Below are 17073 nucleotides of genomic sequence, written 5' to 3'. Positions count from 1 at the left end.
ACTGTTAGTGTGCACTGGAACATGATCAACAGTGATCCAGTTTCATTGCCAGCTGAGAACTTGTCCATAGTCTGCATGAAATGGGATGCCATACTCCCTGCCCATTTCCCAGTGAGAAAGTTGTCCATAGTACCCGTCTCCAACTCAGTGAGTGAGTGCCTGTTGGCAGCCTAAGCACAGGCCAAGGAGTGAAAGGGCCACAACAACCCAGCTCCTCTCTCAACTGTAGAGATGGTTTCTCCACAGCAAGAATGAAGGAGGCACAGTGTGTGTGAGATGGAGGTGGTAGCTGGAAAAGGATTTTTCCCTAGTGCTTTCCTGTAGATAGACACAAGACTTCAGTGCCTAAGATATAGCCTGGCACATTTCACCAACCTCACATTCATGTCATTGTACATTGAACGGTAAAGGAACCTAATTCTCAATTGCTCAGTGCTTTTGCAGTCATTTATACTAGGGCAAAGAGAGGAACAAGTGGATGCCAAGCATTGCAATTTGGATGATAGTGATTCACACCCATTCACTTACCCTGAGAGTGAGAACCCTGTCCAAAGAGTACAAACACCTTTTGGCTCGATCTCTCTATCTCTTGACTGATGATTTCCATTTTGTGTTGATTCAGCATTGACAACACAAAACAGGTGGATCTGGATTGGAGAAAGTGTCCAGTGTATGCACTTTCCAAGGATAAACATTAAATCAAGGGATATAAGCTATACTGGGAATTGCAGGTTAGAGCAGGAATCCAGTGATTGGGATCTGTGGTCTCTGTTTGCCCATATCAGTTTTAAAAAGATAGGTTATTCAGGGAAGTCTTGGATGAGTCTTTTGAGTCCTTTCACAGATTGCAGTTCATTTGCAGAAGGTATTCACTGGTTCTTGTTTAATTACAAGTAATTGTCTTTCCAAGAGGGAAAGTCAGAGGATGAACTGGGTGTTCATTAATGCCAAGCAATGAGAAGGAGCCCTAGGCCCTGAACCTTCTCTGTGTAGAAATTGAGCACAAAGCTACATCTGCTGGCAACCCCACTGATTTCAGTGGAGCTCTGTATGGCCACAGCTGTCTGTCTACCCACTACGTAATGAAGATCAGGACCCTATATATTACCAGGAAGGCTCCACAGAGCTAGTGAGGACTGCTGAGTTTCCAGGTTATACATTATGGTCAGTCAGCAGCTGATCTGCTATCTGTAAGCTGGGCAAATGATGAGAAATGATCTGTCAAATATTTAAAAAATGTTCATGAAACTCGTTCTATAAATTAGTCAGTGATTATCAGTAGGTTGACCTTATGACTTGGGGAAATGCTTTCTCACTGCTTACTGCTACACTTTTAAACATACATGCTTTCTAAGCTTATGTTTTGGGCCAAATTTAATCAAAGCTTAGTCTCTGTGGCTTTATTTGGCAAATCAAAAAGGCCTTTCTCTGCATGATGTTGCTAAGCTTCAGTTGAGATTCTTAGGATAGTTTTATGCCTGAGAAAAAAAGAGATTCTTTATTTGGTCAAGTGTAATCGTAGCCCAGTATAACTCAAAGGACTGGGAATGCTTTTATTCATAGAGATGTGTTCTAGTCTCAGGCTCAGCCGGGCTCCTCCTGCCTTCAGAGGAGCTTTTCCATGGAACGCAGCAGAAGCTGCCTCAGGCCCCTATGGCATCTACACTCACTCACACTCACATGCACGTTCTTTTCTGCATTGTCATATGACCCCTGTTATTTCAGACGCTTTTTGAACAGTAATAGTTATATTTACAATAAAATGGAGACATACCTATATATTAGGGCTGTGTTTGTTTTGAGCTTGAAACAGCAAAATATAAACCAACCAGAGAGCTTTGAAATAGCCTCGAAATGAAATGAGGCAAATTGTAATGTTTCAAAATTTTTTAAACGTTTTGAGTTTCAGAGCTCAACCTGGGCTTGCCTGAAGGGAAACAGAAACTAAAGTAAGGAGGGAGGGTGAAGGGGAAGGAGTGCTCTCATTATTGACTGTAGCTGGCCAGTGACTGTCATCCTTTCCTAAGGTCTCTTCCAATCCCAGTGCTCTGGCGGAGGGGTGGAAAAACTGCATAAAAGGCAGCAGCATTGTTTGAACTGCCCTGCTTTCTGCCTTGGTGTCAGTTGAGTGAGGGCGCATCTTAACACACACACAGTGTCACCCACCCATGACTCAAGTTTTGCCTGTCAGCAGCTAAAGCTAAACCCAGACTCCCCCTGCACCTGTCTCCTTGACAGCTGGCAGGCTTTGTGGCTGCAGCAGGGCCTAGGAGGCCTGCAGTTTTCACCCCCCTTGTGCCCCAAGACAGACACAGTCCCACAAGCACCCATGTCATGAGTTTTGCCTGTTAGCAGCCAGAGGTGCAGAGCCCCAGAATCCAGAAGCCCCTGCACTGATCCCCTTGACAGCTGGCAGGCTTCACGGCCTCAGCAGGGGCTAGCAGGCCTGCAGCTGTCACCCTGCTGAGCCTTAACACACACACAGTGTCACGCATGTCACGAGTTTTGCTTGTCTGCAGCTTGAGGTGCAGGTTCCCTGAAACCACTGCACTTATCTCTTTGAAACTTGGTAGGCTTCATGCTCTCAGAAGGGGCTACCATTCCTGCACGTTTCATCCAAATCAGCCCAGAAATGACAGCTGTAGGCTGCTTTGAGCTTCTTCATTATAGTCTATGGGTGAAACGTCAAAACAGCGTCAAAACAGCAAAACTGTTTTGATGAAATGAAACGAAACGAAACAGCGGTTTCAAAAAGAAATTTGAAATGAATCGCTGTTCTGTTAAAATGCAAGTAAAAATAGAACAGTGCTGTTTTGCATAGCCCTATTTATCTATATATCTGGCATATACAGTAAGCATATCTACACATTCATTAATGCACTTTTTGTAATGTGCATTAAATTTAATACCTCCATTGTGAGGTACTAGAAAAAAGACGCATTAGCCTATTTTAATGCACATTAGCAAAAGCACAAGGGTTTTTGTGATGCTTTAATGTGCACTAAAATAGGCTAATGCACATTATACTGCACTTGTGGGTGCACTCAGTTTTGCCTTGAGCTCCCATATACTGCTATAGCCTTCGCTGTTATTATTATGACTACTAGTGGCCTCAAGAAAAATCAGGACCACAGGACAAGGCAGAACCTGCTCCAAAGAGTTCACAATCTAAACAGACAGAAGGTGGGAAAAAGAAAAGATCTCCCCCATTTTACTGGGGAATTTAGTCAGAGAAAAGGTAAAGTGACATGACCAAAAATATACAAGAATGCTGTAGCTGAGGCAGGATTTGAACCAAGGTCTCCTGGGCTAGGGACGGACATTAAACATAAACCATTTTAAGGGATCAGAAGCTGATTTAAACCTGTAACAGAACAGATGTTCAGTGCACATAAACCAGTTTGAAAATGACTGAAGCCAGTTTGAGATAAAACTGGTTGAATGTAGTATCAGACTTAACTAATTTGAGTCAAACAGGTTTATACAATGTCTGTCCCAGACCCCTTTCTGGTTTAACTTAAATCAGAATCCCCCAGCATCTCAGATGCTTTGCAGCCCTGGGCAGGGCTCTCTGCTCCACAGCAGGGCTGTCCCTGCCCCTCTGCTCTCTGGCTGGAGCTCCTGCAGAGACTGCAGGCACAGCAGGGCCTGCCTGGCTTCCTCCTGCTCCCCCCGCCCCAAGTACTTCCTGCTCAAGCAGGGATTCCCCCCTCCCCTCTCCCACAGCACAGACTGTAGCCAGCATGTGGTATGCAAGCTAATGGTGAGACGTGTCTGTGTAAAACAGACAGGGCAAAGGCAGACAGGACAGTGACTGCTCAGGGCTTTCTGGCGCTAATCAACAGGTAGCTGGTAATATCCCTCCATTCCTTCCTTGGAAAAAATGTGTAAGAAGAGCTTGAACTAATGAGAGAGGCTTTTGTTTTCTTCATGGGCTGATAAATGCTCTGTTATCAATGTCTTGCTGGGCTGGTCAGGAGCAGCAGGGAGTGGAGAGGAACACCTCTCTCTAATAAGAGCATCTTGCCAGGGCCCAGCCACACCTTGCCCCACCTCTGCTCAGCACTATAGAAAAGAGGAAGGGCTGCTCTAGTGCTCTCTAGCTTCTAGCCTGAGCCACTGCAGGCATATGCCTGCATTTTCTCAGTCCAAAGGGAATGTTTATATAGTTACAAACTGATTCAGCCTAGCCAGGTTAGACTAACCTGAAAAAGATTGAATCAATTCAGGTTCAGCTTTTTGAATGTCTGTCCCTAGCCCTGAGGGCTAGGTCAGTGCCTGTTCAACATGACCTTACCAGCAGTGCTTGCTGCTTAATGAGCTTGCACGTCTCCCCTTTTTTTTGTAAGGCAGGGAAATGGATGGTAGGTGGGTCTTCCAAAGGTGGATGGATGATTAGACAGGCAGTGTGATTTGTAGACAGATTAAAACTAGGGTTTAATATTATTTTCATTAAAGATTTATGAGTCAGGTCTGAATAGCTGCAGGTAAAGGAATATTGAAATCTTCACTGTCAACATTGTCAGGATGACTCCCATCCAGCAAGCTGGCATGTGCAATTTGATCAGAGCTTTCACAGATGCATGGCACAATGATTTTGTTTAATGTCAAAACCCCTTTTAACCGCATGTTTTACATCCATAATATTGACCTCTATCCCTTATTCCATCTACATAGGGAATGTACTGCTTGGACTGAGCAGTACAGCTGCTAGGCTCTCCAGAACCAAATAAACTGTTATCCACAATATAAAGTCAGAATCACCATTGGTACCAAGTGCTATCTTCACTGGCAGCCTCAGTTGGGACTTGAGAGAGAGATGGGAAGTAGGAATGGAGCTCAGAGCCAAAGTCTGCAGTAACCTAAATGTTCAAGTTTTTCCACTGTGCAGAAGGTCAAAGATGCTTAGTAGTATCCTTAAAAGGATCAAGTCAGAATGTAGCCCATATAGTGTTCTTCCTATTTTGGTTGCAGACATAATTAACATGCTACCTTTCCTTTCTTTCCAGAAGAGATAGAAGATGTTGTGGAACCTGCCAAGAGGGACCGTACTCATATAGAGAGCACTCTGAAACTGAAGGAGGACAAACCAGCAGATGACTACTCAGGTAGTGGTATAATGAGATTTAAGAAAAGATGGGAGGAAGGGAATGTACCATGGGTAGGACATGGACTTAGAATGAATGCCAGTATCTGACCAAGTGTAGTGTGGGCATCAGTCTGTTACAGGCCCAGAGAGGAGGATTTGGGGGGGGCGTTAAGGGGTTTGAGCATGGGCAGTGAATGATGGATAATTATCCATTATGCTTCACTCAGTTAATTTTCCCTTCAAAGCAAGAGAAGAATAGAATTCATACTCTGAAAAGACAACAGTGTTTTTACCAATAAGTTGAAGAGTCAGTATCTATTTTGGTCTTAAAACTTGTTCATACAAATTTAGTACCACTCACCTTCTCTTGCAGTTTCTTGAAGATATCACCATTTGGCTTTTAAATAATTAAATTTCCTCTGACTTTATATATTTGAGACAGATTTAAGACTCAGATGAGGAGTAAGAGTAATGTTAACATTAGAGTCTGGACAGTCATGGAAATGAGAATGAACACAAGTGTTCAACCTAACCCTGAAGACTTGTTGGTGCTCAGAAGAGTTTTGGGCAACGTTTTAGAAACTTATTTTTTAAGTTTACAGTATCTGCTCTTCCCATTTTCAACTAGGATCATGAGAAGGATGAAAAACAGTGGGAAAAGCTGTTAACGACATTATTCTGGCCTGCAAAAATGAGAATGGACTGGCCAGGTCATGAGAGAGCCTGTTCTCATTGGCATGCAGACTTTACAGCAATGGGCACTTTAGGAACCTGTTTCAACAATTAAATAAACATTCATCAGGACATTTCTTCCCCAATTTTGCTTGCAAATTTGTAAGCTTAGATAAAACTGGGTGGAGCATGTGGACTGAAATCCTAACCCTATCCTGATGTCAGTAAGTTTTTTGCTTTTAAAATCAGGGAGCCAGTATTTCATCCCTGAATGTGGTATCCTTAATTTGAACCAAATCTTTGGATCTACTGCAGGTCTTCCATTACTAATGGAAAGCTTACAAAAAGTCTAAGGCTTGAGAGAAACTCCACAGAATGTCCAGGTCGTATCTGTGATGCGAGAATGGATCTTATGCCAAAGCCACAAGAGCTCCTTTTCTGTGTCTTTCATGGGTAGTGTCACAGTAGATCAAAACTGAAGAAGTGCTATAACCAGTCCAGAGTGACCACGTGGGAATAGGTTTATACCAGTGGAATGGCTTGTAGGCAGGAGCAGATCCAGTGGATTGGACCACATCACAGGAGACTGCGGGCATGTCTTAGGATCCCTAAAGCATGTGAAAATCCACCCTCCCTTCCTCTTCCTGCTCAAAGGCACACCCCCTCCTCACTCTTCCCTCTTCCCCCCCCACAGCTATCTCTGTCCTCAGGGTGCCTGTAGATGTGCAGGGGGGCTGCTCCAACACACTGTAATTACAGCAGCCTCCGTGTCTCATGTATCAGTGTCCCCATGTGTCAAAATGATGGTGAGGGTGATTTAACTAAAGCTTGTTTGATGAGCTTTAGTTAAAGGACTCCCACTGCCATTTTGAAGTGTGGGGATGGTGATACACAAGACACTGAGGGCATTTTAATGAGACCAGCTCCTGGGGCACCTATACACATGATAGACCTCTCCTCCGATGTGTACTAACTAGCATGTGTCAGGGCTGACTCAATTAATTGAATCTGCTAGAGCATGCTAATTAGTGTATTCCAGCTGTATCCATGTCACATGTATTTAATGTCCCCGCATTTCAGGATGGTGATGGGGGTGCTTTAACTAAAGCTCATTGAACAAGCTTTAGTTAAAGTGCCCCTGCCACCATTTTGAAGCACAGGACAATGAATACATGTGACTCTGTGGGCACCCCCCACCACCCCACAGCACGTGTATAAAAGCCCTCAGAGTTGTTCTAATTAAAGCGCCTCCCCCCCTCCGCCGCCACCCAACACCACTGCAGCACGTATAAAAATGCTCTCTGTGCCAGAGCTGGGCTCACCTAGGGGCATACACACCAGCAGCAGGAATGGACAGAGGTTCCCCTTCCCTGAACCTGCTCCAGGACTGGGCAGGGTGGGAGGAAGTACTTTCCAGGCACCCTGTTGCTGCTGCCTTCTCCCCTGCTGAGCCCAGTTCTGGCTCAGCCCAGCTGGCACTGGAGCTTCCCCCCACCAGCAGTGGAGAAAGTAGCAGCTGCAGCAGGAGAGTTAGAGAGGGAGGAGGCTTCTGAACATGGAACAAGGGCAAGAGAAGAGGGTTCCTTCTCCTGCACACCACTTTGGGAAATCCTAGTTCTGTGCAAATCGGCTAGTATTCACTTTGGCTTTGGAGTCAGGGGACAGTGATTTGATTTGGTGATTCGAATCACTGTCCTGATTCGATTTGGCTGAATCAGATTACCAGCTCAGAATAGCCCGCCCCTAGTACTTACCAGCTCAGAGTGGCTGCAGCTCCCTTCTGCAGCCACTGGGGACTGCCCAAATCATCAAAGCTCTCTGAATCTTTTCTGAGAATTCAGAGAGCTTTGAATCGATTTGGACCTTTAAATCGGTCCCCTGATTTGATTCGGATTCGGAGATTTGGCCACTGAACTGGGGCGAGTTTCCTCTGAATCGAATCACCACCTGAAGCTTTGCACAGCCCTACTGCTCATAGGACTATCCTTGAGTAAGCAATGCACGCGATCCCTATAGAACTTAATCTAGGACATCTCAAAGCGTTTTATTCTGTGGCTTCCTCTTTTGAAAGCTGGGGTTTCATGTCCATTTTCAAACTTGCTGAGACAAGCAATCTCTCTGTACATTAAGACACTTCTTATTTCAGCAGCCAAGCAGAGAACAGTCTGAACATTTCATCTGCCATCCACCCCACACGTTCAGAGGAAAGAAAGCAAGGGAGAGATGATGTCAGGTAGCTAATGGTATCTGTGTGTAACTTTTGATTTTGATCTGTCCTTGTTTTTATCACCTTTTTAAATGTATAGCAACACTGCAGAGGCTAAGGAAGATCTACCACTCATCTATCAAACCCCTGGAGCAGTCCTACAGATACAATGAGCTGAGGCAGCATGAGATCACAGGTAAAGCTTGTGGGCAAGGAGAGATCTATCTAGCACTGTCATGATGTCACATTCTGCCTAGTCTAGGGTATGGCATTCAAAAGATTTAGCTCCCCTGGCAGCAGACCTAAATATACAGAGGTGTCATTAGCTGGGCCTCATACAGTCCACAGACAGTGTGGGGGAGTGTACATGAAGGTTTTTTGACACTGTCATCTGAATCAGGAGAAGTTCTTCCTTTTATGTAAAGGGGGACACCAGTACCTTGACCTTACCCTATCTGGTGAGACTCAGGGGCAGACTCACTACTGTCTGCACCTGGAGCAGCCAGCACATCTGTGCAAGGTGAGTATAAAAAGCTACCAGATTTCTATCCTTTACTTTGGCAGATGGCAAGGAATGGAGCCATGTGAAGCAGATATGAACAGCCACACAAGGCCCATGGAATCAGACTTCAGCAGTGCCCAGATAAGCTGGGCTTGCAAGAAAGCTGAGGAAACTCTTTAGGCCAAGGGACTTTCTAGCAAATGTCCTACCTCTTTTAGGAAATAGTAACCTGTGACAGGGTCGGGGTATCTGACACCGTGGCCTCTGATGCCCCCTTGTGGTCAGACCCACAAGCCTGTGCTCCCTGGCCTCCCCCACCTGCCATGACTTCATCTTTTTTATTCATTCTTGTATTTATTTATTGAAAAAGAGGCTGTCTCCAGAGCCTGAGGTAGTCTCTTCTTTGGTGTTTTTCTTATTTGTCCAGCCCTAGGGGCTAGTCTCCCCTTTCTTAATCCTTGGGGCTACTCTGCCCCAAACTTCACAGAGTGTACTACCACTTGAAGACAGCTTTGATTGTGCCTTACAGCCTATAATTGTGGTCTCCAGCCACCCCTGTAGCCATGTCTATGCTTTGCAGATAGCTCTGTTTGACCTGGAGGGGCCCTTCCATTCCAAACAGACACTGAGCTCTTCAGACCCCCGAATCCTTGTCTGGGCCTCAGCCTTCCCAGCTTTGGCCCTTTTTATCTGGCTGGGCCTCCTCAACCCAGGTCCATTGCCTCAGGCATTGGGCTCCTGGGTTCAGCCCCACACATTCCTGACCAAAGCTGGTTGCAAAGTATAGAGTACCCCTGGCACCCTGCTCAAGAGCCTCCACAACTCTCCTGTAGCACAAAGTGTTAACCATCTGGTTACAACGCATCAGTGTTTTGGATGAGGGGGTAAAAAGCACCCTGTTCAAATTTGCTGATGACACTAAGATGTGGGGGGACCTGGGCACACTGGAAGGATGCAACAGGCTACAATCAGACCTTGACAGGTTACAAAGGTGGGCGGGTGAGAATAGGATGGGTTTCAACATAGACAAGTGCAAGGTGATGCACCTTGGGAGGAACAACCGGCACCATACCTACAGGTTAGGGAACTCCCCTCTTGTCAGCACGGAGGCGGAAACAGATCTGGGGGTCATCATTGGCTCCAAGATGAACATGGGCCGGCAGTGTGGAGAGGCAGTCAGGAAGGCCACCCGCACCTTGTCGTGCATCCACAGATGCATCTTGAGCAGGTCCAAAGAGGTGATCCTCCCCCTCTATGCGGCACTGGTCAGGTCGCAGCTGGAGTACTGTGTCCAGTTCTGGGCGCCACACTTCAAGAGGGATGTGGACAGCATGGAGAGGGTCCAGAGGAGGCCACTCGTATGATCAGGGGGCAACAGGGCAGGCCCTATGAGGAGAGGCTACGGGACCTGAACCTGTTCAGCCTCCACAAGAGAAGGCTGAGGGGGGATCTTGTGGCCTGTTATAAACTAGTCAGGGGGGATCAGCAGGCATTGGGGAAGTCACTGTTCCCCCGAGCACTGCCAGGAGTGACCAGGAATAACGGTCACAAGCTGGCAGAGGGTAGGTTTAGGCTAGACATCAGGAGGCGCTACTTCACGGTCAGGGCGACTAGGGTCTGGAACCAACTTCCAAGAGAGGTGGTTCAGGCTCCTACCCTGGGGGTGTTTAAGAGGAGGTTAGATGAGCATCTTGCCGGGGTCATCTGACCCCGGTGCTCTTTCCTGCCAAGGCAGGGGGTCAGACTAGATGATCTGCTCAGGTCCCTTCCGACCCTAGAAACTATGAAACTATGAAACTATGAAAAGTCCTTTAGGGCCATAACAGTTGCCACAGTTCCGAGGAGTCAACTTGATTCCTTGGCCCCATGGTACCTTCTTTTCCCTGGCAGCCAGCTCTGTCCTCTACTGCTTGACCTGCAGGCTTAGACATAGATGGTCAGCCCCAGCCCGGTCACCTGACCACCACCTTTGAAGGTGTACTCAGGAGTTTCTGTTCAGTCTAACAAGCTGTTTGGATTCCCCTGCCCTGCAGACCTCTTTAGCTGTCTAATAGTCCCAGGGCTGGAGGTTTGGGTTCCTGCTGGTGCTTGATGCTGCAGTAGTCTTCCCCTGTAAGGCACAAAAATCTTGTTCCCCTGGGGACCCCACTTTTGCCTCCTGTTCCCCCTCCCCATGTTGTTAACAGGGTTGGGAGTCCCTGTTACATAACCCAGTTAGCACGGTTGTGCCAACTGCTCTTTTGGTTGGGTTTCGCTCAAGCTTAGCTCTGAGTGGCCTAAATTCTCTTTGCAGAGCAGCTGATGGCTAAGGGAGTTGGTGACAGAACATGGAACTGCTCATTGTAGGTCGTCATGAGGAACGTGCAGTTGGCCAGTCAGTGGTGATCTATGGCTGGTCCCCTCTGATGTCTGTGCCATGGCACACCACTAATCATTATGTCGGTGTGGTGTTCATGGCTCTTTCCACGAGAGGGAAGAGTGCTCCATGCTTGCAAGCTGGAAGAGGCTCTTCTGATCTTTGTGACCCATCTGCCTCTTTCCTCAGGTCCCTCTGTGTAAGGGTTCAGTGTTATAAGAACTAATAGTGAAGTGCACCTGCTTGACCATCTCAGCGGAGAAGCTGAGGCATAAATTCCCAATACTATGGGATAATTCATGTGCTTAAAATCCAGCATGTTCTTAAGTACCTTGCTGAACTGTGGTGTGCATGGATCTGTGGGAGCTGAACTGTACTCGAGAGTCAGTAAGACAGGTTAGAACTCAGGCACCTCCATGGGGCAAGCTGGGAATGCTTGCACTGCTGCTACCTGTTCTGTGTGTCCTATGTCCTTTTTATTTATGCTATGTCCACTGTACAACAAAGATAGCAAGACTCCTGTTTTAGTATTGGTGACAGGAGGATTAATATACAGCTAAGTCCTGGAGCAGAGCCTTGTTGCAAGGAGCTGACCTATAGCTGAAGCCTTCCCAACCACCCTGTTTGTCATCCTGACAATGACTCTCATGCAAACCCTCACACTCACTTGAGATGCAAGTTCCAGGCACCACACCACGTGGCCGTGTTCAGTTCCACCCAGTGCTAAACTCCCTTTCTGGGGCAAGCATAACTCTTCACTGCACACAGACCTGCCATTACAGCATCTTGCAGATAAGCCCTCATCCTGCATCAATCTGAATGGCCTGCAGTCACAATTTGTCTTCAGAAAATCTGGTGGGACATGCTGCCCCCCTCAGAGCCTGGCCTCCCTCAGTGGTTTTACATGGAGACCCAGAGGTTCAATGGCTTTGTAGGACGCTACCTGAGATCAGCCTCAAGAAAAGGATTTTTTATTACTACATTTTGCCAAAGTAATTGAAAAGATCAGTAGTATAATTACTGGTTTCTCTGACACCCACACTTGCTTGTATAGATGGACTGAGTGACTTGGAGGGGATAAAATTCAACAGGGAGAGATTAGACTTGCACTGTGCATCATGATGAAATTACAAATCCCACCTTTGTCTACCAGCAGCCCCCCTTTTTCTACTTTTACATAAAGGTAGTTGGACCTTTAGTATTGCAAAGATCCAAGCAAAATCTAACAGATCAAACACTGTAGAATATAGTTGATGATGCCTGGGGTGCTGCTGTATTCTGGCCACACAAACACAGACCTCTACTCACAGTCATGCATTAGGTACTGCCCCAGACACCCCCCATACATCTCTGCTCCTGCTTTGGGCAGATCCAAGATTTTGTGAATTGGGGTGTGAGAGCTGTGACTCATGCCACCCTCCCCCCACCCGGGGTGGGCAGACCATTCTACAGGAGCAGCAACCAGGGATTTTTTAAAGTACCTGAATCAGGTAATAATCTGCCCTCTCCGTGGTTCTCGGAATTCCCTCCCATTCCCCTTTATGCTCAGTGGCACATTCCCTTCCTCCTATTCCCCACTTACATGCCTACCACTGGTGCTGTCCCTGGCTGAGTTGGGTGTAGGGGAAGCGCCAGAGCCACTCCTTTTCCACTCCAGCCAATATGCATTGGAAGCTGTAGACTGGGGTGGCAGCAGGCAGGTTCCTCTTCCCTAAGCCTGTTCCCAGCCTGGTGGGGAGCACCAAGGAGGATCTACCAACTGCTGGTGCTGTGGCAGTCCCTAGCTGAGCTGGGCTCCCTGTACAACCCAGCTGGATCAGGGCAGGAGTGGCTCTGGAACTCCCTCCCAACCCCATGTCAGCCAGGAACACTGGCAGCAGCAGGCCAGGGAGGAGGGAATGGGGTGGGAAGGGACATGTTACTGGGCAGAGAGGGGAAGAAAGGGGAGTGATTAGTAATTCTTACTTACTTCAATTCTTACTTACTTCAGAGACTTGAAAAAGTCCCTGTCTGCTGCTCTGTCAGCATAGTCTGAAAGTGGGCTGCAATCACACTACCTCATCCCGTCTGGATTTGTCTATAGCTTATACTCCTGGGATAGGTTGGGTTAGTTCAGTGATAACATTTCCATGCCTCCCAACCCAGTTCCTTTTGAAGGAAGTGCTCATGCTCAGCTATGATTACTTTTTGGGCATTTTAGATGGTTTGCTCTTAAACTGCCTGGATTTAATTCCCACCCATTGTTCTCTCACTCTTTCTCCTCACATCTGAGTGTGGGTGTGTGCTGGAGCTGTGTGCACTTCACTTCTTTCCAACACTGAGAAATGCCCACAATGCTGTGATACCATAGAGATTTTATGTATTGACGGAATGTGATCTTATGCAGACAGGAGAAAGTAGCCTCAGTTTGGGACTGCAGAGCCTGCCAGTGCCTGGGAGCTGGGACACTGCGGAACATGAAGTACAACCCCAGTGTAACAATAAATCATTTGATCTCTCTCAGATAAACATACATACACACACATGCACATGTGCATGCGCCTATGTGAGAACAGTAACTCATGGCACTTTACCCTGTCCAGGGTATTGAGGAGAGCTGGGTTGAACCCATGAAGTGAAGGTGCTCCCTTCCACCGCACCCCACCAACCAGCAGCCCAGAGGTCCGTGCTGGCTGCTGCTGGCTGCTGAATGACTGGGGGCAGGGGGAGGTAGGAATGGAGCCCTCTAACTCAGGGGCCCAACCTGGCTCCCCCCAGTTCCCCAGCTAGGGTAGATTAAGGAAGCCACGAGGTAAGGGGACCCTGTTCCATGTCCTCTCCCCTGCAGCTCTGGACATTCAGCAGCTCAGCTGGGAGCTCCCTCTCCTTCCCCTTGACAGCCGCTCACAAGAAAAATTAAGCCTGGAAGAAACACAAGTTCCCTAAGGTGCTCTGCCTTTGAGCACATTAATATAATACCTGATTTAGAAGTCCTCACACAGTCAAGGAATGATGATGTGATTGGAACAGCAGAGACTTGGTGGGAGCTCACATGACTGGAGCACTGTCATGGATGGATACAAACTGTTCAGGAAGCATCCTGAACAGGGGAGAAGAGGAGGAAGAGGAGTTGTGCTTTATGTAAAAAAGCCATATGATTGCTCAGAGCTCCAGTATGAAACTGAAAATAGGACTGTTGAAAATCTCTGGGTTAGGGTCAGAGGGGAGAGCAACAGGGATGATGTTGTGGTGGATATCTGCTATAGACCACCAGACCAGGAGGATGTGGTGGATGAGGTTTTCTTCAAACAGCCTGTGGAATTTTCCGGATCACAGGCCCTGGTTCTCCTGGGGGACTTCAGTCACCCTGACATCTGCTGGGAGGGAAATACAGCAGTGCATAAGCAATACAAGAAGTTTTTGGAGAGTGTTGGAGACAACTTCCTGTTGCAAATGCTGGAGAGACCAGATAGAGTCCATGCGCTTCTTGACCTGCTGCTCACAACACAGAAGAATTGGCTGGGGGTGTAGAAGTGGATGACAGATTGGGTAGCAGTGACCACAAGATGATCAAGTTCAGGATCTGAAAAGGAAGGATAGCAGGAAAGTAGGGGCCCTGGACTACAGAAAAGCAAACTTTGACTCATTCAGGCAACTGATGGGCAGGATCCCCTGGGACTCTAGTCTGAGGGGGAAGGAGAGCTGGTTGTATTTTAACAAAACCTTACTGATGGTGCAGGAACAAACCATCCCGATGTGCAAGAAGAACAGCAAATATGGCAGGTGACCAGCTAGGCTCAGCAGAGAACTCTTTGGTGAGCTTAAAAACAAAAGGAAGCTTACAAGAAGTAGAAACTTGGACAAACAACTTGGTAGGTGTATAAAAATATTGCTTGGGCATGCAGGGGTGAATTCAGGAAGGCCAAAGTGCAACTGGAGTTGCAGCTAGCAAGGGACATGAAGGGTAACAAGAAGGGTTTCTACAAGTAAGTTAGCAACAAGAGGAAGGTCAGGGGAAGTATGGGTTCCTTATTGAATGGGGGAGGCAATCTAATGATAGCTGATGAGGAAAAGTCTGAACTGCTCAATGCCTTTTTCACTTTAATTTTCACAGGCAAGGTCAACTCCCAGACTACTGTACTTGGCAGCATAGTCTGGGGAGAAGGTGAGCAGTAGGGGAGCATGAAACAGGCCATATTTGATTCTGTTTTGGCCTGAATTAGGGATAGTGATTTGATTCATTGATCCGGATCACTGTCTCCAATTCAGTTTGGCCAAATCTGAAGATTCAATGCTGATGACCGCACATACAGCTTTAAAAGTTTTTTCTACATACCTTGAGGTACCAGGCACAGCTCGTGAACACTGTGATGTGGGGCGGATGGAGCATCCTAACAAGAGCGTGTTGGCAGGGGCCCCCGTGTGCTCAGTGGCAAACCCAGAAATGGACCATAAATACTTACAGTCCACTTCCGGGTCCACTGGGGAGTGCATAGGGCCTCCCCCCTGTGCCTCCCTGGCTGGTGATCAGCCATGGGGGGACCCAGGGTGCCCCCTCAGACCCAGGAGGCACCAGTCGCCGAGCCAGAAGTGGACCGGAAGTGCTTCTGGTCCACTTCTGGGTCTGCTGCTGAGCGCACTGGGGAGTACCCTGCACTGCTGTGGGATGCTCCATCCGCTCCACCATCCAGCATTCACGAGCCACCTGCTACCTTGAGGATATGTAGAAAAAACATTTAAAGCTGTGTCTCTGTCTGAATTGCTGAATCTTTCTGAATGTCTCTGAATTGATTTGTAAAGTTCCTGTTCAATTTGGAGAGATTAAAGGGTCTCCAGATTCAATTCGGATTTGGAGATTTGGCCACCAAATCGAGCCAAATCTCTGCCAAATCAAATCAGGGACTGAAGCTTCACACAGCCCTAGTGAGCAGCCCCAGTGGTGAAAGAACAGATTAGAGACTACTTAAAAAATGCACGTGTACAAGTCCATGGGGCCAGATGCAGTACATCTGAAAATGCTGAGGGAGTTGGCTGATGTGATCGCAAAGCGTCTGGCCATTATCATTGAAAACTTGTGATGATCAGAGGAGGTCCCAGATGATTGGAAAAGGTCAAACATAGCCCATCAAAGAAGGGGAAGAAGGAGGATCTGGGGGATTACAGACCAGTCAGCCTCAACTCAGTTCCCAGAAAAATCATAGAGAAGGTTTTTAAGGAATTTATTTCTAAGCATTTGGAGGAGAAGCAGGTAATTAGGAGCAGTCAGCATGGATTCACCAAGGGCAAGTCATGCTGGACCAACCTGATTGCCTTCTGTGATGAGATAACTGGCTCTGTAGATGCAGGAAGAGCAGTGGATGGGATATACCTTGTCTTTAGCCAGGCTTTTGATATGGTCTCCCGCAGCATTCTTGCAAACAAGCTAAGAAAGTATGGATTGGTTGGATGAATGGAGTTTAAGGTCAATAGCATGCTAGCTAGTTCGTCAGGCTCAATGGGTAGTAATCAATGGCTTGAGGTCTAGTTGGCAGCCAGTATCAAGTGGAGTGTCCCAGGGGTATGCTCTGGGGCTGGTTTTATTCACTATCTTCATTAACGATCTGGGAGATGGGATGGATTGCACGCTCAGGAAGTTTGCAGCTGAGACCAAGCTGGAGGGTAGGGCTATGACTCAGAGTGACCTAGACAAATTGGAGGATTGGACCAAAAGAAATCTCATGAGATTCAACAGGGACAAATGCAAAGTCCTACACTTAGGATGGAAGACTCCCATGTGATACTACAGGCTTGGGGCAAACTGGCTAAGCAGCAGCTGTGCAGAAAAAGACCTGGGAGTAACAGTGGACAATAAGCTGGATATGAGTCAACAGTGTACCCTTTTTGCCAAGGCGTATAACAGTATACTGGGCTGCATTAATAGGAACGTTGCCAGCAGATTGAATGAAGTGATTCTTTCCCTCTATTCAGCGCTGATGAGTCCATATCTGGAGTACTGTGTCCAGTTTCCACCCCACCCCCCACTACAGAAAGGATGTGGATAAATTGGAGAGACTCCAGTGGAAAGCAATGAAAATAGTTAGAGGGCTGGGGTTTATGAGGAGAGGCTGAGGGAACTAGGTTTATTTAATCTCCAGAAGATACGACTGAGAGGGGATTTGATAGCAGTCCTTAACTACCCTGAGGGTTGTTGCAAAGAGGATGGAGCTAAACTGTCGACAGATAACAGAACAAGGAGCAATGGTCTCAAGTTGCAACAAGGGAGGTTTAGG

At 47.2% G+C, this 17073-nt stretch overlaps 1 protein-coding gene across 5 annotated transcripts in view; it reads left to right on the top strand.

Annotated features, from left to right (window-relative positions):
- SRL (sarcalumenin) overlaps positions 1–17073 on the top strand; it is a 95346-nt gene that overhangs the window by 54050 nt on the left and 24223 nt on the right. For 3 of the 5 annotated variants that reach the window (XM_090023118.1, XM_090023116.1, XM_090023119.1), the window contains 2 exons: positions 5010–5108; positions 8068–8163. In XM_090023118.1, coding sequence (XP_089879244.1) covers positions 5010–5108; positions 8068–8163 — 195 coding nt within the window. Of the gene's footprint in view, positions 1–5009; positions 5112–8067; positions 8164–17073 lie in introns of all 5 variants that reach the window. The other 2 variants (XM_090023117.1, XM_090023115.1) reach the window with 1 other exon arrangement.

Source organism: Crocodylus siamensis, chromosome 12, assembly GCF_052110815.1.
Source record: "Crocodylus siamensis isolate JL-2025a chromosome 12, ASM5211081v1, whole genome shotgun sequence".
NCBI lineage: Eukaryota > Metazoa > Chordata > Crocodylia > Crocodylidae > Crocodylus > Crocodylus siamensis.
This window is presented reverse-complemented; position numbering and strand designations above follow the sequence as displayed.